The 21,814-nt window shown below is 38.5% G+C and overlaps 1 protein-coding gene across 1 annotated transcript in view; it reads left to right on the top strand.

Moving 5' to 3' along the window:
- Positions 1-1,156: 1,156 nt before the first annotated feature.
- The window catches only part of MARCH6 (membrane associated ring-CH-type finger 6), a 41,343-nt gene continuing 20,685 nt past the window's right edge, over positions 1,157-21,814 (top strand). The window contains exons 1-9 of the mRNA XM_026048537.1: positions 1,157-1,205; positions 5,592-5,688; positions 6,420-6,493; positions 13,077-13,220; positions 15,478-15,550; positions 17,497-17,665; positions 18,867-19,053; positions 19,368-19,429; positions 21,314-21,346. Of these exons, the coding sequence (XP_025904322.1) occupies positions 1,187-1,205; positions 5,592-5,688; positions 6,420-6,493; positions 13,077-13,220; positions 15,478-15,550; positions 17,497-17,665; positions 18,867-19,053; positions 19,368-19,429; positions 21,314-21,346 (858 nt within the window). The 5' untranslated portion in view covers positions 1,157-1,186. The remainder of the gene's footprint in view (positions 1,206-5,591; positions 5,689-6,419; positions 6,494-13,076; positions 13,221-15,477; positions 15,551-17,496; positions 17,666-18,866; positions 19,054-19,367; positions 19,430-21,313; positions 21,347-21,814) is intronic.

Below are 21,814 nucleotides of genomic sequence, written 5' to 3'. Positions count from 1 at the left end.
ATTCATCTGTTGTTTTTCATCTGTTGTTATTAGATGAATTTAGTATTGAGGCATTGCACATCTGCAATGCTACCAGTGCTTCCTCTTCTAATATGCCAGGATAAGTGGTCAGGATGAAAATGAGCTTGCTTTTAAAATAATCTCTGATTTTCTAAGCAGTGATAAGTAGGAGATTTTTATACCTCACATTTTGGCAAGGGATGATACAGAAGAGCTGAATATGATAAAGTAGCCCACATGATTTTTACTGTAGCACTTTTCTGTAATTATATAGCTGCTGCAGAGCCATACCAAGGCTCCACCATCTTCCTTAAAATGTTAAAATGTTTCATAGAATCCTAGAATCGTTATGGTTGGAAAAGACCTTCAAGATCATCAAGTCCAACGGCAAACCCATCCCTACCCTGGCTGCTAAACCATGTCCTTAAGTGCCTCATCTACATGTTTCTTGAACACCGCCAGGCATGTGTAGAAATTTTCCCTAATATCCAGCCTGAATATCCAACGTGAACTCCCTCTGGGACAATTTGAGGCCATTTCCTCTTGTCCTATGGGCAGTTATTCTGGAGAAGAGACTGACCCTCAACTCACTATAAACTCCTTTAAGGTAGTTGTAGAGAGTGGTAAGGTCCTTAAAATGCATTTATTTTATTATTTTATTATTTTATTATTTTATTATTTTATTATTTTATGTTTTTTTTTTGTTTTGTTTTTTGTTTTTTGTTTTTTGTTTTTTGTTTTTTGTTTTTTGTTTTGTTTTGGGTTTTTTTTTTGTTTTTATTTACACAGGTTGCTATTGTGTATCCCCTCAGCAGCCCTGGCACTTGGAAAGTAACACCTTGAAGGGAGCAGATGTTGAGGGAGCTGTTGATGAAGGGGGTAGTCAATGTTGAGGAAACTATTTACAGCAAGTATTTTGGGTGGAAGAAAAGATATGTGCCACGCTTCACCACTGCCAACAACGTCACAGTTAACGGAAAGGATTTAGCCATCGGTTGGGTACAAAGGCCCGTCGGGGCACCACACGGGTTAAAACGGGCGGCGCGGCCTCCGGCCGCAGGGGGCGCACGCGCGCACGGGCGGGCGGGGCGGTGCTGGGCTCCGCGCCCCGGGGCCGTCTCTATGGCGCCGCCCCGCGCGCGCGCTCACGCCACCCGCTCGCCCGGCGCTGCGTCACCCGCGCAAGATGGAGACCGCCGAGGAAGGTAGGGGCCGGCCGCGCTCCCCGCCGGCGGGACGGGGCCGCCAGCGCCGCCGCGGGGCGGGGGGGGGCCCCCCGCCCGGGGGCCCCCCCCGCGGGCCGGGCCCGGCGCGGGCAGCGGGGCCGCGCGCGCCATGGCGGACGCCGCTTACATAACCGCGGCCGTTGGGCGCCGCGCGCTGCGAGCGGCGGTTGCGGCCGTTAGGGACGTTAATGCCGCCTTGCCGCCGCGGCCTCGCCGTGCCGGGGCCCGCCGGGGTAGCGGCAGCGAGGAAGGGGCTCGCCGGCGTCGCCGGAGCCTCCCCTGCAGCTTGGGGGCTTCTCGGCTTCCCGCCTTGCCCAGTAATAATAATAATAATAATAATAATAATAATAATAACAACAGTATCTGCAGCCTGCGCCGCTTTTGTGCAGGCGTTGGGCTTGCTGCGTATTCCGGAGAGCTGACACGGGAAAGTCGCGTGGGAGCCGCCGCACTTCCCGGCCTCCTTCTTCTGCGACTCATTTAACGTGTGTTTAAAAAAAAAAAAAAAAAAAAAAAAAAGCACAAAAATAACCTTATCATAACCTTATCATGGAGATTCGGTATTTTCGATGTGTAGTTTTTAATTTTAAGGGTATTTCTCGAGTTGAAATGTCACGCGGCGGTGTTGCCCCAGCCTTTGCAGCTACTAGTTCACTTTGGATAGTGCAGAGCCCAACAGTGCCAGCTGATAATGCAGAGCTCTCATAGTCGTGCATTTCACTCGATATTGTAGCATGTAAATAAGTGTCTGCTGTTTTAATATTCCCTGCGGTATTTGAGCCTTGTTTGCCGTCTCTTAAGCAACAACTACAAATGTGTATTGCAACAGCAAGGCAGCTAGAAGGAATAATTTAAGTGTCTTGGCTTTTCTTACTTATGCATCATTGCAAATGTAACTTTCCATCCAGTGGCACTTGATATTATTTTTCTAGTTTGAGAAGATTAAAAAGAGGAAAAAAAAAAAAAAGGCAAAATACAAAGCAATGGATGAAGTAGACATCTGTGTAGAAATTTCTTTTGGCTAGTGGAAATGTCATGGTTTAGCAAAACATTAGAGGCTTTAAAATCTAATGAGCTTGAGAATTTTTTGCTGCAACTCTAATTGTCATGCTTCAGTAGACCTGCAGTTACCCAAACTGATCACGTGAGCAAAGTGACTTTGATTTGACATCTAGTCGCCCAGAAGAGTTGGCTTTTAGCAAACTGTGAAGTGGAGTCTCAGAAATCACCAGTTGAGACCTCAACACTCTGGTAGTTGCAAACCCCATATCAGTGGGTTTAATCTGAAAAGCAAAACTGAGTATTTGTTGCAGAATACACTTTGAGTTATATAAGCATAAATGTGGTAGAAGTGATAGCAGTTGATTTTACAGGCTCTTAAAGGGTTTAGTCTCCTGAAGAGAGACCACAAAAGGGAGGAGGAGGTTGTTAATGATATCTCGGGGCATTCGCTCATGGCCTTAATTGAACTTTAGTCTCCTACATTGCTCTTGGAATTTAGACTTTCTTATGTATTTATGCCCATATGTCTCATATAATATGTAATAGCCTTATCAGTGTTGCCATCAAAAGGTCTGAGTGTTGTTATTGAAAGTAACTAGTCTACAGAATCACCTTCTGCAACTGGCACTAAAGCATTATAACTCTTCCTGCAGTCTCAAAATTCCATCACAGTATTAGGATATTGAATTATTACAGAGATGTAAAACGTCGAAAGGACTTTTCCTGGCTGTTCGTAGTGACATTGTAGCCTTTTCATTTCTGGTAGAGTTGGCAGATGTCTGAGTGTGTGGTGGAGTTAGGAGACTAGCTGGATGGTGAGAGTTCAAATAAAGAAGTCTGTAGGCTGGGTTAGTAGGTCAGGGAAGTAACGTGCAGAAGTGGGTAAGGACAGTAAGTGGCCTTAGGCTGGAGGGGAGAGGTCCAACTTCTCTGTAGCACCTGAGGAAGTAGTTTATTTCTGCGACGGGTAAAGACAGAGCTTATCAGAGCCTCACAGGCATTGCCTGTCTCCAGTATCTGCTGTCCAGTATCTGCTACGTCTTGCAAAGTAAGTGGAATGTGTTCTTAGGACATGCCTATGGACTTATATGTGTATTTAATTCTGATCCCTCACACAAGATGGATAACTATTCAAGAAGTACTTCTTGAGATAAAGTTTTCCAACTATTTCTTCATCACTAGAAAACTACAGCCACGTATGAATATAGTATTTATGAAAACCACTAAGTAGAGGTAGTGCAGTCTTTCAGATAGCTATTTTTATGGGATAGAACTCTTTTGCTTTCTAGCTAAATCAATCTATTGCTAAATAAGGCAATCCCTTTAGATATTGCAATGATGAAGACACTTGATTAGAAGTAATAGGCAGACGTATCTCTGGGGGACCAAAGAAATGCATTATGCAAGATTGTTATTTCCAGGATACATGCATGAAGAACAGTATGCAAAGTGTGTGCACACGTTGAACATAGTAACCGTTACACAGTGGAATTTCCTTTTGAACAGGACAACAACACAGGTTATATGGTGCAGATTTCAAATGTTGACCCATAAGGTGGTTTGTTGATTTGAAGCTCTTCTCTTGTTTGTTTGGATGTGTAAAACAAGAGGGAATATCTGGAAATTCTGATCACTAAACTAAGGTTTAAATTATCTTAGCAGCCAGAAGGAGCAAATTCTTTCCTAAATACAGAATTCCTTTGCTGTCAGTAGAGCAAATTCTGTTTTTTTCCCAGCAGTCTTGAGAATGAGTGAATAGGCAGCCCTAAAAGCGTGTGGACCATTAATGAATGTGCAGAGAGCTCTATGAGGTTCCTACAGATAAAGTTATGCATGTAACTTGCTTTCTTTTCTGTCAATGAGTATTCTTACAGCAACAATTTAACATCAGTTTAAGCTAATATAACTACTCTTTCCTGCATCTTTCCTGTCTCTTGTGCTGGCTATAGAGCTTGTCTGGCTTGATGAGACTGTTCCAGCACACAGAGCTGTTGACTGCTTTTTGTGGTGAAATGGCTCAGATAATAATCTGAGCAAAGATTTTTCTGGGCAAAGACTGCCCAGTAAAGGTTGGGATGCAGCAGCTAACTCTTAGATCCAGGCTGTAAGTTGAAGACGTTTGTTTTGTGCCTTCTTCTGGAAATATTCTCTATGATAAAAAAAAAAAAAATTAAATCCCTTACTGCCTAAAGTGATGGCTTTGGATTTTCTTGTCCTCTGAGGGTTCTTGATGTTTGCAGTGATACCTTGTTGCTCACTATGACTGTCATGGAAGTGTTTTTTATATTTCTGTGTATATACCATCATTGATGAACTGTGGTTCCTGAATTAATTTTAGACTCTCTGCCCATGAGAATTTTGTTTGAAGAAATTTCAGTCTTGTAGGTACCAAGGTACCAATCACGCCCACATAGGCGTGATTATAACTTGAAATTACTTATCTTCAGTATTATTCCAAAACTACACTAATAATGTAAGTAAAAGTGCAAGAACCTGAAAAGAGGAGTAAAGGAAAGACAGCACACATCTATAAATAAGCACATAAAATATTTTTATTTAGATTTGGTTGTATTTAAGTACTCTGGGTAATCAGCTCATATTAGAATAGACTTCTGTTCTTTACAAGGAGAAGTTTACATTCACTTTGCCCGTAAAATATCTTGCAGTCTTGAGTTGTGATAAAATGAAAAAAGCGTTAAAAAAGGTGCTGGATTCCTATGAAACAAGAAGTAGATAATGTCTTTCCTTTTGCGAGTTGCCTGTATAATACTAAATGGTGACATTATTCTCTGTAAGTATCAGCCCTCTCCAAATTCCTGATGATGACGGTAATTTTTCCTCCGTTCCTAAGAAGCACCAAGGAGAAAACTTCTTAAATGAGAGAGCAAAAAATGCTCAAGTCATTGTTGGCCATTGCTAAATCTCTTCTGCTAGGCTTCTGTCTAGCTTGTGCAATGCTCTCATGGAATACAATTATTCCATCTGAGAGTTTAGAGCTACGTTCAGGGAGCTTAGGGACCTTAACAATCTTTTTCTTAGGTATTTTTTTTTTCCTGAAGAATACTTCTGCATATATTTTTTAGTGTGCATTTATGCTAAGCATTTGAAACCACAAAGTGTCATTTTAACATATGTTCTGACATGAACACAAAGATAACATTCTTGTTTTCTTCTACTGGTCTCTGAGTCTTCCTATCTTCCCTCAGGCAGAATTAGTGTTTCAGCCTTTGTTGTCTTTCAGTTTAAATTATTGTGAGCCCATTTTGTTATATGACAGAGTTTCTAGAGTATAATTGTCTGACCTGTCTTGTAAATGCCAGTTCTTCAAGCAAAGGTGTAATAACTTTACGCTCTGCTCAGCAGATATATGCCGGGTCTGTCGGTCTGAAGGAACACCTGAGAAACCCCTCTATCATCCGTGTGTGTGTACTGGCAGTATTAAATTTATACATCAAGAATGGTAAGTCTAAATCTAATGAAAGACAATAACTTATTTTTAAAAATTGTATTTCCTAGGTCTTCAGGTGAAGTAGTAGGTAAAGCCAGTTTTCAGAAGCAGCATATTAGAGGTTTTGGTGTTTCTTGCCTGGCAGGTCATTGCATTTTACAAAGAATTTAGTAAGTGTATAAGAAGAGCAAGGAATTACTAATTGTATGTACTTAGGACTACAGTTCTGCTTGTGTGTCAACTTTGTGGAAACAGTAAACAGAAAGAAAGAAATTAGTTTTTTTTTTTCCTTTCTTTTTCCTTGAGGTATATACTTGATCAAGGAAATACTGTAGTGAAAACTAATTCTGGTCTGTAGCACATTCATTTTGATGGCATTTTGGTATTGCTTTCACAAGTACAACAGTTTTGTATCATAACGTAGAATGTTTTTAAGAATTGATTTCACAAGCCAGTGTTCATACAAGAATGTGTTTTGAGGGATTAGCCCTCTTAGTAACATATACGAAGAATGTACTTTATCAGTCATGTAAGAGATGCATTTGAAGAGCCTGTTTACCTTTTTCATTTTTTGAAACTTAATGTATGGACTAAAATTTAATAAGCATACAGATTTAAATCCCCTTGCTATAGAACCAAGCTACTGCTTTCTGCTGGCAAGTAGTGAGATATATTTTTATTAATGCAGTGAGATGAGGAAGAGTTGTAATAGCATCTATTAATATTATTACTTCTTATTGCAGCTTAGTTCAGTGGCTTAAACACAGCAGAAAAGAATACTGTGAACTATGTAAGCACAGATTTGCTTTCACACCAAGTAAGTATGTTTTACTGCTGTTATGTGTTTTTGTCATTTTTTTTTTTTTCATTTCTTAGTATTTGTTGAGACGGTAACTACCCAGTATTACATTATCTGTTACCTTGGATTAAACTAACCTAGGCACTTTATGATCAAGAATGATTGTATCTTTATATAGTTCCCTGAGAGCTATAATCAGCTTCCGGGTTTTATTTGTTAAGCTTTTTGCAAAAGGTGTTAGATTACCTTGACTTAGAAGATTTTCAGACTAGCAGTGGTCTTGGTTTTGCTGTTCTCTAAAGCCTAATTAACTACATTCAAAATTATATTCTGCTACTAGGTCCTCAGTAAAAGTTAAGTGTGCAAGACAAGAAGCCTACAGTTACTTAATTATTAAGTAAGCCAGATTTACTGGTTGCTAAAAAGAGAGAACACTACATAGGTTGTGTTGGAAAACAGACAAGTGTGTGGCGTTATTGTTGTTAAAGGTTTAGAACAAAAGTAAATATAAATTGCCCTTTATATTAGTTAGCACTGATACTAGAAAATTCTTCCTTGTCTTTATCAACAGAGTGATTCCTGCAGAAGTTTAATTCTTGGCTGACATAGCTGTCACTGGTATGGCTTGTAACATAGGGTAACATAAGGGCAGCTAATTGGCATGTAAGGAAACATTATTGAATTACTCGAGGGGTTAACAAATTATTATCTGAGACTTGGAATTGTTAAGAAGTTTCTTCCCTGTGCTGTAGAGCACTTCCTCCCTGTGTGGCCTGTGAAAAGGGTTTGTATATTCTCCTCTGTCACCCACTGGCCACCCTCCATACGTAGCATTCTCATTTGGTGGTGTTGGGCAGACATTCTCATGTGTGGTGGTGTTGGGCATTCCCCATTGCTCAGGGTTTCATTTCTACCACACTGCAGCCAATAATAACTTGTACACACTAGCACACATTCCCCCTCTAGTCTCTTTCTGGCCTGTCTTGTCTCACTTTTCCCTCCAACCCAATACTTATGGAAAGTAGGATTTCCTCAGGTTTTCTCATTCCTTTTTGTGAAGATCCTCTGAAACTCCAGTATGGAGATTGAAGCTCCTTGTGGGAGCAGAAGGAAAGCTAGGCAGGAGTTGCAGAAAATATATGTATTGGAGAGAGGATGGCAAAGCAGAGATGGAATTGGAGATGAGCTTAATGTGTCTGCTAGTCATCCAAAATGAAGTGGGCTGTAAGCATGCAGCTTGAAAGCCCTTCCTGTCAAGTTACTCATGTGATGGGGGGGAATAAATGCATGCCTGTAATCAGTATCCGTGGTTCAAGTGACAGGCTGGAGTAATACCAGCAGCTCTTCAGGTCGTTTTGCCTGCAAGGCTGTCGCTATCATTCAGTCCAAAAAGAAAATGGTCCTTTGTTAGTATAATTTTTTTGTGGACCAAGCATGTGGGTTTTTCATAAAATATTTTGAGTGGAATTATTCCTTAAACTTGTCGTCTCTTTAACTTTCATAGTATCTTGTGACCTCTTTAGCAGCTGAGTTACTAGATTAGTTACTGTTTGGAAGGAAGAAGTAGAAAGTTCAACTTCCATTTTGGCAGCATTACAAAGGAACTTTTTTTTCTTTGGAATATTAGCACAATTCTCTGAAATGTTTAGTCATGCAGACAAATGGCTTGGTTTTCAAATACTCATGCTAAAGCTGAATTTAATGTATTTTAAAATCAATTCCTCATCTTTAAACTATGCGTGCAGGTGTTAACAAAGATGAACTCACTAGCTTTAACCTCTTTTTTTAAATTATGTAAAGGTATTTGTTAACTTGTAGCTTGTATCTTTTCTGTCTGAGTCTTTATATAGCAGCTGCTTTGCATTCTTCTCCTGGTGACATCCTTCCTTTTGCTTGAGGTGTTATGATGCATTTCAGTGTCATGCTAAACACTGACCCATAAAAGAAGTGAGGCTTTTATCATGAGTAGGTGGTATTCAGAACCTCTCTTTTCCTTAGAGTTGGCATTGATATAAATATTTTCACAAAAGACAGATAGGGAAATGGACTCATCTAATCTTAGACTGGTATGTGAGGTGAGTTGCGCCCCCTGCTCCCTAAGTAGCTGCGGTGCTGATGAATGCTGAATGTGAAGGTTACTAAAGGTTAAGCTTGTAAAATGCGAGGGAGTCATGTGAGGAAGTTGCTCTTCAATTTGTAAGTCATTATTTTCCGAAATAAGCTTTTGCTTTATGCATGAGTTCTTCCAAATTCAAGGTTTGGGTACACCTGGATCTTCTGAAACGCTGTTCGTACATTTGAGGACAAAGAAAAGGGAACATTACTCTGGCATGTTTTTATAATATCTAAGTGCCTGTTCATATTCTGAATTTGCTTAATTACATCACTTAGTTACTGAATGTTGTTTGTAGTAGTACTGAACAAAAGTTCCAGACTTTTGGAACTTTAGACTAATTTTATTCAGAATGCTCTGTAAAAAGGCACATGATTGTACTGAAGTGAGCAATCCATTTTTTTGAGCTCATGAGTCAAAGTAATCAAGATTTCTTTGAAGGATGCAATGGACAAATTATCTATTCGTTTAACACACTTGAACACGGTAGCACATATGTTAAACCTCTAGGATGTTTGCTTTGGTAAAATGCAAAACAAAATACTACACTATGTGTGCTACCAGCTCCAGGGTTCAGAGTAAACATACATTTTAGATGCGTGTGGAAGTAGTTTCATGTGTTTTATTAGTGCTTTATTAGGCTTGTCTGAGAAAAGTGACGGTTTGTCTATTTTGCTTTTTAAGAGTTTAGAAAAGAAACTCCTTATATGTCTCGAGAGTAAAACATAGTCTGTTCGTAAAAATAGGCACGTAGACTCTTTCATGGTCAGCACACAAGGATGACTAAGGTCAATTGTAAATGGAAATGATGCATAAAACAGCTTTAATAGGAGATTCTGTGGAGCAGGCTAAATGACAGTTTTCTTAAGCAAAGCAAGATGTTTTACATTCTTCCTCTTTGGTCATATGTGTGTTTATTTAGGCTATAAAGAGACAAGTAGGGTAACTTGGATGGGGAAAAAGTGAGAATTGAAATAGGATAGTTGAAGTGATAGCTTTGGAGAAAAATAAACACTTAGAAATTTGAGCCATTGTCATATATCAAACTGAGTTTTGGTAGAGCATACATCAAAAGGATGTTGCCTTTCTAGTGTCTTTCTGCAGCTCTGCTTCCCCACTTGGAAAGTAAGAGATGTATTATCGGTAGGGACTCGTGGGAGAGATCAGATTTGCAGCTATAGTGTTAACTAGGAAACCAAACAAAAAACCCCCACAATTGTTCTACTTCCTTAATCAAGAGAGAAGAACGTATTTGTAACACACTTGAACCTGCAAAGTCTATTCTCCTTTGGTGGGACTAAACCTTCAGGAGACAAGGGGTTCCTTAGGCAGTTGCTTTGAGACAAGGTACAAGTTATTGATGCTTCTGTGTGAAGGTGAATTTGTGCAGGGGTTGTACTGCCAGGGCAGGGCACAGACCATGAGAGCTTTGTGGTCAAGTAGTCTGTTCTTTAGCCTTTAGTTATCATTTTTTATTATGCAGCAAGAGGGAGTGTAACTGTTCCTGATGGTGCTGCTTCGGTCTTTTTCCACCACCACCATCTTGTCTTGGAGCAAGCACAGCTCAGTACAAGCTGGATGCACTCATCCTAGTGAAAAACTAAGCAACAGAAGTGAAGCTGGAAATTAGCTTCACTTCTGTTATTAGCTTCATTTTGCTAATAATTTTATAATAATAATATAATAATTTAAATAATAATAATATAATAATAATTTAAATAATATTAGCTTCATTTTGCTAATATTTTTAATGATTGTATGTATAGGTGTTCGTAGTGATTTCTCGTGACAGGTTTATATGGAGCACCTGTATGTCCTTTTCTAGATCAGCTGTTGCTGGGATGTGGGTGCCTTTCTTCACTGCCCACATCAGGACTAATATCCCTCATACTTCCTTGCAAGTGAAATTTGGGTGGGCATACTTTTCAACCGGACTGCATTTTAGTATTTAGAAAAAAAGATTATGAAGGAGAGGTTAAAATGAAAGTGTGTGCTTGTTTTATTTCATGGTGAGCTTTGTAGATGTCCTATATTCAGGTTCAGCTTATTGCTTGCTGAAACACTGCTGTGTGCTGCTTGCATAGAGAAACCTATGAGGAGGGCCTGGGGATGACAGTTGTTTCTTGCAAGAAACTCGAAGGTGTAACGGTGGCAGGCTAGAGCTTTGGGAATAACTTTTTTTTTTTTTTTTTTTTTTTTTAAACACTCTTTCCTGATTTGGTACACTGAGAGGTTTTGCAAGCTCAGATTTATTGAGTAACTTTCCCTAGAGGCTACTAATCTTTTTTTTCTGCTTTCTTCCTTAATTTTGCTGTGAGAATGGAATTCTTTTTAAAACCGTCTAGTGCTTTTCCTACCTTCTTGTTTGTATCAGAGTAACCATAACCATCTGTTACAAGATTTTTGGCATGAACTGTCTATTTTAGAAAAGCAAAGTTACCACTAATGTCCCTGAAAAATTTGGGCTTACAGGAGAAGAAAGACAAAATTGGTATTCAGAAGTAAAATAGCAGATAAAGGAACAAGTGTGAACTAAGTTTGTTTATTAAAAGGTTTTTGGTAGTTTTTACATGACCAGGACAACTCAAAAGGCTGCACTAAAGCTGCTGAAATTCATCTGCCAATGTCTGGTTTGAATTTGGTGATGTAGCAGAAAAGCAAGTGCTTCGGTTATCCTCCAAGAAACAGAGGCTGGTGTTTGGAGGAAATAGACTTCTCAGACTATTTTAGGAAAAATGGTTGGGCTTGAAATTGAGAGATGAGGAGAAGTGCAAGAAAGGGGGTAAGGAGAATGTGTCACAGAATCCCAGAATGGTTGAGGTTGGAAGGGACCTCTCGAGATCATCTAGTCCAACCCACCCAGCCTGCTCAAGCAGAGGCACCCAGAGCACAGGGTGGCATCCAGGCAGGCTTTGAAGATCTCCAGAGAAGGAGATTCCACAACCTCGTATCCTGGGAAGGGTGAGAGTCTCAAGCTCACGCTGGTATTGAGGAGGAGGTAAAAACTAGTGCAGGGAGACACTAGTCGGAGTGTTGGGAAAATCGCGGTCAGCAGCCTTTAATACTGCAGTGCATTTGCATACCAGGGCTTCTTGTTATGCTGTCTCTTAACATTTTTACCCAGCCTAGCGTTGCTGGAAGTCGAAGAGCTTTATCTTACCATGGTTCTTGGGGTTTTTTTTTTTTTTTTTTTTTTTTTCCCACCTCCTTCATGCTATGTGTATTAGCATATAGAATAGATCCTACTACAGAATCTGTAGACCTACAGAGTCTCACAATCCTGACCTGTTCATTGCAGCTTTCTGCCTGTCTGTCTCAAGGGGCAGGAAAGTGAGAATGAGGTAACAAGCAGTGGCAGAAGCTGTGTGTTCAGGAAGCAGTGTTTCTTATGCAACTCCCAGCCATAGTTCAGTCATTTCGAAGCTGATATTGATGTTGCATAATCAATTTTTGGCATCCATGCTAATGAGCAGTAGTTAATTAAATGCAGTAAAATTGTTAGAAATAGATGTCTTCTAATTGTTCAATGAAAACATTTTGTAATTGGTATCTATAATCAAAATGACATGGTCCCATATTTTAGTAGCATTTGGGGAAGGTAGGTTGCACATAGAGGTTTCAGTGGGGCTAGATAATGTGGCAAAAGGGAAATCAAACTCAAAGATTAATCAGCTATTATGTAGCTTTTTTATTACCAGAGGGTGTGGGAGAGAGTGAATGCAGAAGAAAACTTTTTCTACTTTGGTTAATGAGAATTTTCGATAAGGCATGTGTAATATGAAAAATAAGAAAAAAATGTTATTCTGAAGATGTGTATGTGCTGAGAGATGTGCTTTATGTTCTGTAATAGGCACAAACTTAGTAGAAGCCTTCTTTGATATGAAATGTCATTTAAAAGTATTTCTGTGTAAATTTTAACTTATGTGGATACTTGATTAGCACCTTTCAATCCTCTGATCTATTTTATAATTTGTTTGCTGAATTGTGTGCTGCTGGTTAACAAGTGATGAGTTATTTAACACAAATGTATCAACAATATGCATAGTCAGCCTCTCTTTTAGCTTGTGCTCTTTCCTCAAACTACAGTTTTATAGCAAGGCTGCCTTTTAGGTAGTTCTGAATGAGAGGACTCCTGAATTTAGAGTTTGCATGCTTAGATTCTTTTGAGATAGCCAGACTATATAGTTGGTATAATAAAGCTTATAATAATAATAATAAAAAGAAAACATCAGAGAAAAAAGCTTTAAACTAGTGTGGAGTGTTTTTTTTCCTGTAACACTCAGTACACAATAGAAGGAATGTGTGGTGTGAATATGTTTTTGTTGTTTGTTTGGGCAGCTTTGTTTTGCTGGACAGCTGTAGAATGTGTTTGTTCTTATAGGAAGCCCTTGTGAAATAGAAATGCTTTGCAGTTGGCAGGACTTCTCCATGAGTGCCCTTTGAAGGGACGTGCATGAGAACAGTTTCATAAGTGCTTTTTCTCCACAGTCTATTCTCCAGATATGCCTTCACGGCTTCCCATCCAAGACATCTTTGCTGGACTGGTTACGAGTATTGGCACAGCAATACGATACTGGTTTCACTATACACTTGTGGCCTTTGCATGGTTGGGAGTAGTACCTCTTACAGCATGTAAGTATGAACTTTCTGTCTTCTAATACATGTATATACAGGAAAAATATTTTGCTTCCTGTGACAGTATGACAGACATGTTGGTGTACTATAAAAAAAAAAAAAATTGCTCTATTGAGATATCTTTTTCAGAAAATTCTAGCTGTTGTTACTTTCTTAAATAAGCAGTTTGACTTAGTAGCCAGTACTACAATGGAGGAAGATGTTAAGAGTTAGAATAAAGGGCTTTTAAATGGCTTTTAAAGTTCTTGTTGTGGAGTGCCTGCTTTCGGATATGTTGCTCAATCTTTATGACTTTTTTATTTCGTTTTACTTACTAATTTTAGTCTAGAGGAATATAGTCCTATTTTCCTAACTATGTAGGAAATGGAAGTGCAAGTCTACTCTTCTCAGTACGAAAAGCTAAAATCCTTTGTAGTTACTCATAAATTAAGCAATAAAATTGCACTTAAAGCTAAAATAGGCCTGTAAGTAGCACAGGAATTTTTTAAACTCGTCTTTGACGTGTTGGATTCAGTTGTAAGACTATTCAGAAAGCAGAACTTTACCCAATTCTTCAACAGTCTTCACATGTAGAAGAAACACAGATTGATAGTATTCTACATTAATTATCTATAATGTTCCCCAGGCAGTATATGCAAAGGAATATGGTTGTAGCAGTTTGCTTCCAGGATCACCAACGTTCCTACAGAGTCAAAACTGTGTTTCTGCCACTGTCTAGCAACTGTCTTGTTCAGCAGTGACTAAAATGCTACTTTTTTGAATGTTGACTATTTAGTGGTACCTGCAGAATGGAAGATCCTTATGTTATGAAGTTATGATACTTCAAAATAATTCAAGCCTTCCACTATTTCTTAGCTCTTTAGGAAAAAAAAAAGCTAAAAATGTCTTCGGAGCTTTAGGTGACCTAGACTGTAGTTGCACACTCTATTTACATTTAGTTGGTGCTGCCCCTAAAATATGAAAAACCGAAATGAATGGGTGAGAAAGGAATAAAGAAAATAAAGGCATAACTCATCTTTACCTGAGTTTTATTTCATTCTGTACGCTGAATATAGGGAAAGAGCATGTGTGTAAGTTACTGTAGTATCCAGGCTGAAATTCACTTTTCATATGCAAAAGGAAAGAGAACTATTGATTCCAACAGCTGAAAATACAGGAAAAAAAAAAGAGAAGGAAAAAAAACAGATACAGTGTTCAGCCAAGAAAATGACTGGAACTGCATCTTTAAAAATATACCTTGAACAGAACAGGAAACCAGTAAATGCATCATCTCCCTCCGCAGTTTCTCAATGTGTTCTGTCCTTTCAGTTGCAGCTGGTGCTGGGTTAGTTAGAGTGTAGCCCCTAAGTGACACTAGCTATAAATGAGTAAACCCATTTCTGTAGCCTGTCCTTGCTGTCAGTTTTTTTGGATTGACTAAGTTTAACCTGGTTGTTACCTCTGCCTTTTTTATTATCTGTTTCTAACTTTTGATTTAGGCACTTTGTTCTGTCTTTGAGAATCAGGAGTCATTCTGAATGTTACTGCAGTCTAAAAAAATACTCTATCTAAATGTTCTAGTTATTGAAATGAATTATGGCAAGGTGAAGGTTTTTGCAATACTGTCATTTTTTTTCATGATAGCATGTAGGTATATGTTTGGTACATACATCTGCCTAAAGGATGAGGCGAGAGTCTTAACAATTGAATTTCTAGTATAAGGTCCCTCTAATTCTTCTTATATCCTATTTTGGGCACCTATATCATTGTCCTTTGGGTCTGACTAACTTCCTGAAGTCGACTATAAGCCTCAAGTAGATTGTGTGATAGCCTGTTTTCTTAAAAAAGATCATGATTGAAGAATGGTAGTAAAGCTGGCATTAATATGCATCAGATATTAATCTATAAAGTGATGCCATACAATGTGAAATGGTCATGTCCTTGCTACAGAATATCATGATACTAGGAGTTTATGCAAGTTCAGAATGCAGATGGACAAATTAAGGGAAGAAAAATCCATCAAGGATTAGTTAACATTAAGGTACTGCAGCAGAGGAACTTGGAGTTTTTCTTACAATGCTTTTAGTTGCCTGTTTCCAGGATACAGGATTTTCAGCTCTCTCTTCACATATCCCTCATTTCACTGAAAGCCAAGATTTTTTCCGTGTGATAAGGTTATTTAAGAAACCTAAGAAAAGGGGAGCACTTGCAGCTCTTTACAAAAGAGGATACAATGAAACCAGGGGTTTTACCAGCTTTCTGTTTCTTTATGCAGGCCGCATCTACAAGTGCTTGTTTACTGGCTCTGTGAGCTCACTACTGACACTGCCGTTAGATATGCTGTCGACGTAAGTACCTGGCTAGCACCATGCGTGGGGTCTTTGCAGTCAGTTACCCAGGAAAATGACTGCTCTGGAAGTTAACACCTCTTCCAGTTCTGCATTTTGTCTTCTCTGGTCTTAAACTAACTGCTGCCCATTTCCCTGGGCATAGCAGGAAGTCTGGCCATCTGGTTTACAGTGCAAGTGATTTCACTTTGAAGTCCTCTAGGATAAATATATGAAGTGGGCCATGGTTAATTGGTTAATAGTCCTGGTGAATAATCCCATGAAAGATTTGTATTTGAAGTCAAGAAATTTTATGTATTAGAATTTGCATTAATCATTTTAAATTCCTTTAAACTGTTCTGAAATGTTGTTCAACTCTTTATAGCTGATGCCTCATAGTAGAACATTAATGTTGATTGTATGTCTATGTGATACTGTAACATTTTCTTCTTTAATTTAGTTCTGTCCATGATGGGTCGCTTAGTTGATGAGATCTGTTGATTCACATCAAAAATGTGAATCTTGTTTCACATTTGTATTTTAATGCCACAGCTGCCACATACTGCTGTGAATATCACCCGTTTTGTCTTTTAATATATTTTATAGAATTAGTAAATACTAATGCAATACTGTTTGAAACTGTTTTTTTAATTTTTCATCCTTTTGGACTCAAGGGACTGAAATTAATTAGAATCATTTACAAGACAAACATGTTGAACAATTGTCTCATACTTTTCAGCTAAATCAAGTTAGTTTTTGTTTGAAGTACCTGGTTTGGGCCTTTTTTTTTTTTTTTCTCTCCCCTCTGCTCTCTCTTTTAGACAGGTCACATTACATTTTATTAACGTTTATTATGTGGGAAAGAGATGATTGCTGGAGGCTAATAACTGTATTTTTCCTATGATCTGCCAGTAAATACAGATTTGAAATCTGTAGCTGTCTTAGAATCCAGAATTTTGCAGCTGATCTTAAAACACCTTATCTCCCATTTACTGCTGACTACTAAATTGCTATCTGTGCTTGGAAAATAAATAAAGGACTTCGATATGTGCCTAATTCCTAGCACAGGAAGCTTTACCTCGACAGACCTGTCTTTGACAGTGCTGGTATCCTGGCCTCCGTGCCTGTCTCTCCCTTGGGCTCTGTTCTTGTCCATGCGGCATTCCTGTGATTTGGGGGGTTGGCATGGAATTTCTTATTTATTTTAAAAGCTTACTCTAGCCAGTTCATTTTTTTGGCCACTTTATTTTACATTTTGCTCTGCACTTCATAGGTTATTTTCCATCGGTCTCTTCATTAAATCTTGAAGAGTTGGGATTTTTTACACCATCACTTAATATTTTAATGTTTTGTTTTCTTTTTTTTTTATTTTTCAAAGGAATGTCAAGTTGTGTGGCAGTAGGTTAAGTCACTGTAAGTGGTTGTTACTTGAAAGAAAAGTTAATGCTTTAGAACAAGCTTTATAGTGAATCAAATCTGAATTTGGTTCCCAGAAGAACCAGCAGTTTGTTCAGCGTAGCTATTTTATTTACTTAGTGACCGTCATTCTGGCTTTCCTACTCTTGAAGGATGTTTTTCCTGTAGTACTCTTGAACCTTTTTCTTCACAATGAGTCAGATCCTGTTTTTACAGGAATATTTCTCTTTAAACAGTATTAATTTCACAAACTGCACTGGAGAGGAATAAAGCCTCTTATAAATGAGTGTTTATATTGGTGCTTCATACCATTCTGACGCACACATTTACAGCTATTCTACAAGAAATAAAAATTACATACACGTACTTTCTTCTCCTAGGCAGGTAGATAAATGTAGCTTTTCACTCAAATGCTATTTTATTTATTGAACTGCGGAGTCGGGAGAACAACATTCATTGTAACTAACTGTGACTGAGATTGGTTTGAATAAGCGAAATATCATTGATTTTTTTTTTTTATTATATTTTTTTTCTTTCCCCTCTTTTAACAGGGAGAACTTACTGGCTGACTGTTTGCAGGGTTGTTTTGTTGTGACGTGCACTCTCTGTGCTTTTATCAGCCTTGTTTGGTTGCGTGAACAGATTGTCCACGGCGGAGCTCCGCAGTGGCTAGAACAAAACCAGCAACAGCCACTCAATGGGGTTGGCCAGCAAAATGAGGTAAAAGTTAACTCAGTTACTGAGAATAATACATTTATTTCCATGCACAGCTTTTCTGAAATTTATCCGATCCACTATTAGTATCATTAATTGCATTGTGTATTGACAGAAGTTGAAAGTATTTCTGTATAAAATCAGTAACATCAGTGCTTTGTACTTATACATTCTTGGAAGTTCTTTAGAAAGGAATGTTAATAGATTTGCTTAAAATAATTTGTAGCAAATAACTTTCAAATTGTGTAAAGCACTGGGAGTATTACAGGCTTGTATCTACACATTTTGAGGAGAAATTTATACATTAAACTGAATTGTCAGCTGTGGTAAATGAAGATATGTGGTGGTTTTATTTTGTCGTTTTCACAAGTATTTCAGTAGCTTGTGAAGTAACAGGTCGGTGCTCTAGGAACAGTCGGAAGTTCTGTGGAACATCTACACATGGAGTAGCAGTTGTACGGTACATTACATCATGAAAGCATTTAAACTAAAAACCCTTCTGTGTAATAGTCTACATCAGTGTCTGCAGTGCCTGCAGGATTTCTGATGCATTCCATCCATGGTTTAAGACAGTTTGAATCGTCTCTTGTTACAGCATGAGACAGGCATACGGGAGCAAGGCCAGCAAAGGGCCATAAAGATGATTAAGGGATTATAACTTGTGACATGCTGAGGAGAGGCTGAGAGAGCTGGGATTGTTTAGTCTGGAGAAGAGAAGGCTCGGGGGAAGTGGGGTCTTGGCAGTGTGCATAACTAGCTGGAGGGAGGGTGTAAAGGAGATGGAGCCTGACTCTTCTCCATGGTGGTGAGTGCCAGGACAAGAGGCAGTGGGCACAAATTAACATGGAGGAGTTTCACTCAAACATAACAAAAAGGGTTGAGGCTGATAGAACACTGGAACAGGCTGCCCAGGGAGGTCTCGGAGTCTTCACTGTTGGATATACTGAAAACTTGACTTGCCCTGAACAACCTGTTCCAGGGTAGGAGTGAAGGAGTGTAGTGTTGGACTACACTATCTCTAGAGGTCTTTCAGATCCACCGCTATTCTGTGATTCCATAAAGAAGCCTGAACACTTCTGTTACTGTTTAGAGAGACTTATTCGGCCAAATTTAATGCTTACCTAAAAAATTCCATGTTATTTCTGGCAGCAGTGGGTACAGCAAGAGTCTAAGCAGTGTAACTGAATACTGTCTCTTGTTTCTACAGGCTCAGGCTGTTGCAAATGGTGTAGAAAACGCTGTGCTCGATCAACCTGCTAATCCAGCTGCGGAGAATGTTGTAGGCGAGAACCCTGATGTCCAGGAGGAGCAGGTAGATGAAGAGGAAGAGGATAACGAAGATGAGGAAGATGCTGTAGTAGAAGATGCGGCGGATGCAAACAATGGAGCACAAGGTAACAGGTGACTCAAAACTAATGTTCTTCTAATTTTTTTCTGAATATACCTGGAACAGTTGTTGAAAATAGCCATCATACTCAAAACAGTTTTCCTGCATTGTGTTTCCTGTTCAACTTAACTTACCAGCTTTGGTTTTCCAAAGGGCATGTATTTGTTTCAAGTACAGAAGCATTTGCTTGCTGAAAACTATGAACAGTAATGAGTTGAATGTCATGCACTTAGGCTTGTTTAAAATATGGCGTGGAGAATTTACATCCCTTACATCCTTGGGTGAGTCTGACAGCCCTAAAAATGGTCCTTCTCTCCTCAGATGACATGAATTGGAATGCTTTGGAATGGGATCGTGCAGCAGAAGAGCTTACTTGGGAGCGAGTGAGTAAGAATCACTTTCTCAAATTACTTGAGCTTTCTCTCAGGCTTCTACTTGATTTGTAGTGTTAATGTATTGAAATCTACCTGGGATAGATTCTGATACTGTTGTACAATGTGAAAACTGGCAGTGAGAGGCCTTACTGACCTGAAGTCATCAAAATATTACAATGTTACTTAAAAAGTTTAGAAAAAAAAATTTACATTTGGGATACAGTAACAGCTTAAGGCATCTTTCGGTAGAGATCTTTCTTATGGCTTCAAGTTGGTCAAGTTAGAAAGTAAATTGCAGCTTGCACTGGGAATGCAGTTCCAGAGCAGGAGCACACCAGTGTTGAGTGATAAATAGTTTCTGTGGAAGTTTCCATCAAACTAAAAGAAAGAAAATCAAAAAATCATGTATTTTTACCAAAAGATTCCAGTGTAACATTGCTTCTGTTTGTGTGGATCACATTTTCCATGGTTATAACTAGAGATGTGTGTACACTGTAATTGTAGCAAATAGTGGAAAGATACTTTTCAAACAAGAGGGTACAGAAAGCAATAAATATGAGTTCAAAACTCATTGCATGATGCAAAATCTCCCTGGAAGTAGATGCAGCAGCTTCATATGATTGATCATAATCACTAGTGCCTGAGACAGACAGTTACAAATCTAGTCCTTTTGTTCTTAGTCTGTGATGCAGTCGTAGCCTTGACTGAGTGTAGAGACATAGAATTCATGCAGATCGTTGTGATCTTTCATACCCAGTACTCTCTAATTTATTTTGAAAGGCATTTAGTGAAAAAAAAAAATACATAATTTGAAGTTTCTGAATCCAAGTTGTGAATCTTGAGGAGTGTTATATCTTTGAACTAATTTGTGTGCTGGGAAATGTGGATGTATTCTCAATTTAAAATGTTTGGATGCTACTCCATGAATATAGAAATCACTTCTAGTAAACACTCATAACAATTTCTGATTCTGTGTGCTGGTACAGACAACAGACATTCAGTTGATGTTCACTGTCAAAAGCGGAAAAGGCTTTTTAGTTAGGCCACTTTGTGACGAGAACATTGCAAGCTTCCTGAATTTTCAGATACACTTGCTTCATATTGTACTTGGCAAAATTGGTACCCTTTTAGTATCTTGGAACCTGAGGACAAAACGCTGGTAAAAGATAAGCTTGAACCTTATATAATCCATGATTAATGTTATAAAATATATGGTTGAGTTGGCATAATGGAAAGTCCTTGAAGAGAGGAGAGAGTTTTTGGAATATATTTTCTATTTTTGACTATTCTTGATATGCTTTCAGTAATGGCTGTTAGCAACAGAAGATTTGTTTCCTGTCTTCCCTAGCTGTAAACCAATTTCTGTTCTAAACTTAAAACCATTACCAAATTATTAGTTGCCTTTCTTCATTCAAGTTAAAATTTTAATCTTCCACTTGTCTCAGGAAAACATGAAATGATGTTTGTAGAACAGCAAAATGTTTCTTCTGATTTTGTAATACAGAATTGTTTTATTAGTGTCTGGAAATAGCAGGTTAGTCACCAAAATCTGCTAATGTAAAAATCTGTTGGTTAGATTCCTCAAAGTCCTTGAGAGAAATAGCATATAAATTAATTCATTTCGTATTTGAGTTGAATTCTTATAGATTAAAATATTCTGTGTGTATATCATTGCCTTTGATTAACTGAGTTGGCTGCGTAGGATGAGAGCTAGTTCCTACTTGTATCTTTAAAAAAAAAAAAAAAGTGTCTGAAGTCTGGGTAAGCAATAAAAAAAGTGTGACTATATTGGACATTAAAGGTCTGAGTGGAACTTCTGTGGGGCTTCTTTTCTATCTGTGTTACTTAGCTTCTCCTGCTGAGAGAATAAGCTTAAATTTCTTCTTCCCCTAGATGCTTGGGCTTGATGGCTCTCTGGTATTTTTGGTAAGTGAAATGTACGTTTTAAGAATTTCGTAGTGGGCTTATTCTTAAGAAAAAAAAAATAAGGAGCTTTTCCTATTTGAAATTCTTACTTTAATAATATTTAAAGAGATTTTCCTCTGAATGTATCGTGTTCAATTAAGTCGTCTTTACTTTAGGAGCTCCTAGTGGTACACTGTAGTACTCCCTAGAATTCTTTCCCCTCTTGCATATTCTTTTAATGCAGTTTTTTTGTTTGTTTGTTTTTGGTTTTTTTTTTTTTTTTTGTTTTTGAAAGTCTCCACAGCAGTGGAATACGTATCACTTTTACCTGGCTTCAAAATCTTTTTGGTTAGGATGTCTGAGCAAAGCTCTCCTCCAAAGCCCATTGCCTGAATCCACACTGAGCGTCTCCCTGACAAGCTCCCATGTATCGTGACAGCAGCTCGTGGGCTTAGGGAAGTGCTGGGAAGGCCCTTCCTGCTGCCCCTT

The sequence above is a fragment of the Nothoprocta perdicaria genome, unplaced genomic scaffold (assembly GCF_003342845.1).
Source record: "Nothoprocta perdicaria isolate Ctin4 unplaced genomic scaffold, notPer1 scaffold_55, whole genome shotgun sequence".
NCBI lineage: Eukaryota > Metazoa > Chordata > Aves > Tinamiformes > Tinamidae > Nothoprocta > Nothoprocta perdicaria.
Note: the sequence above shows the minus strand (reverse complement) of the source record. Positions and strands in the feature narration are given on the sequence as shown.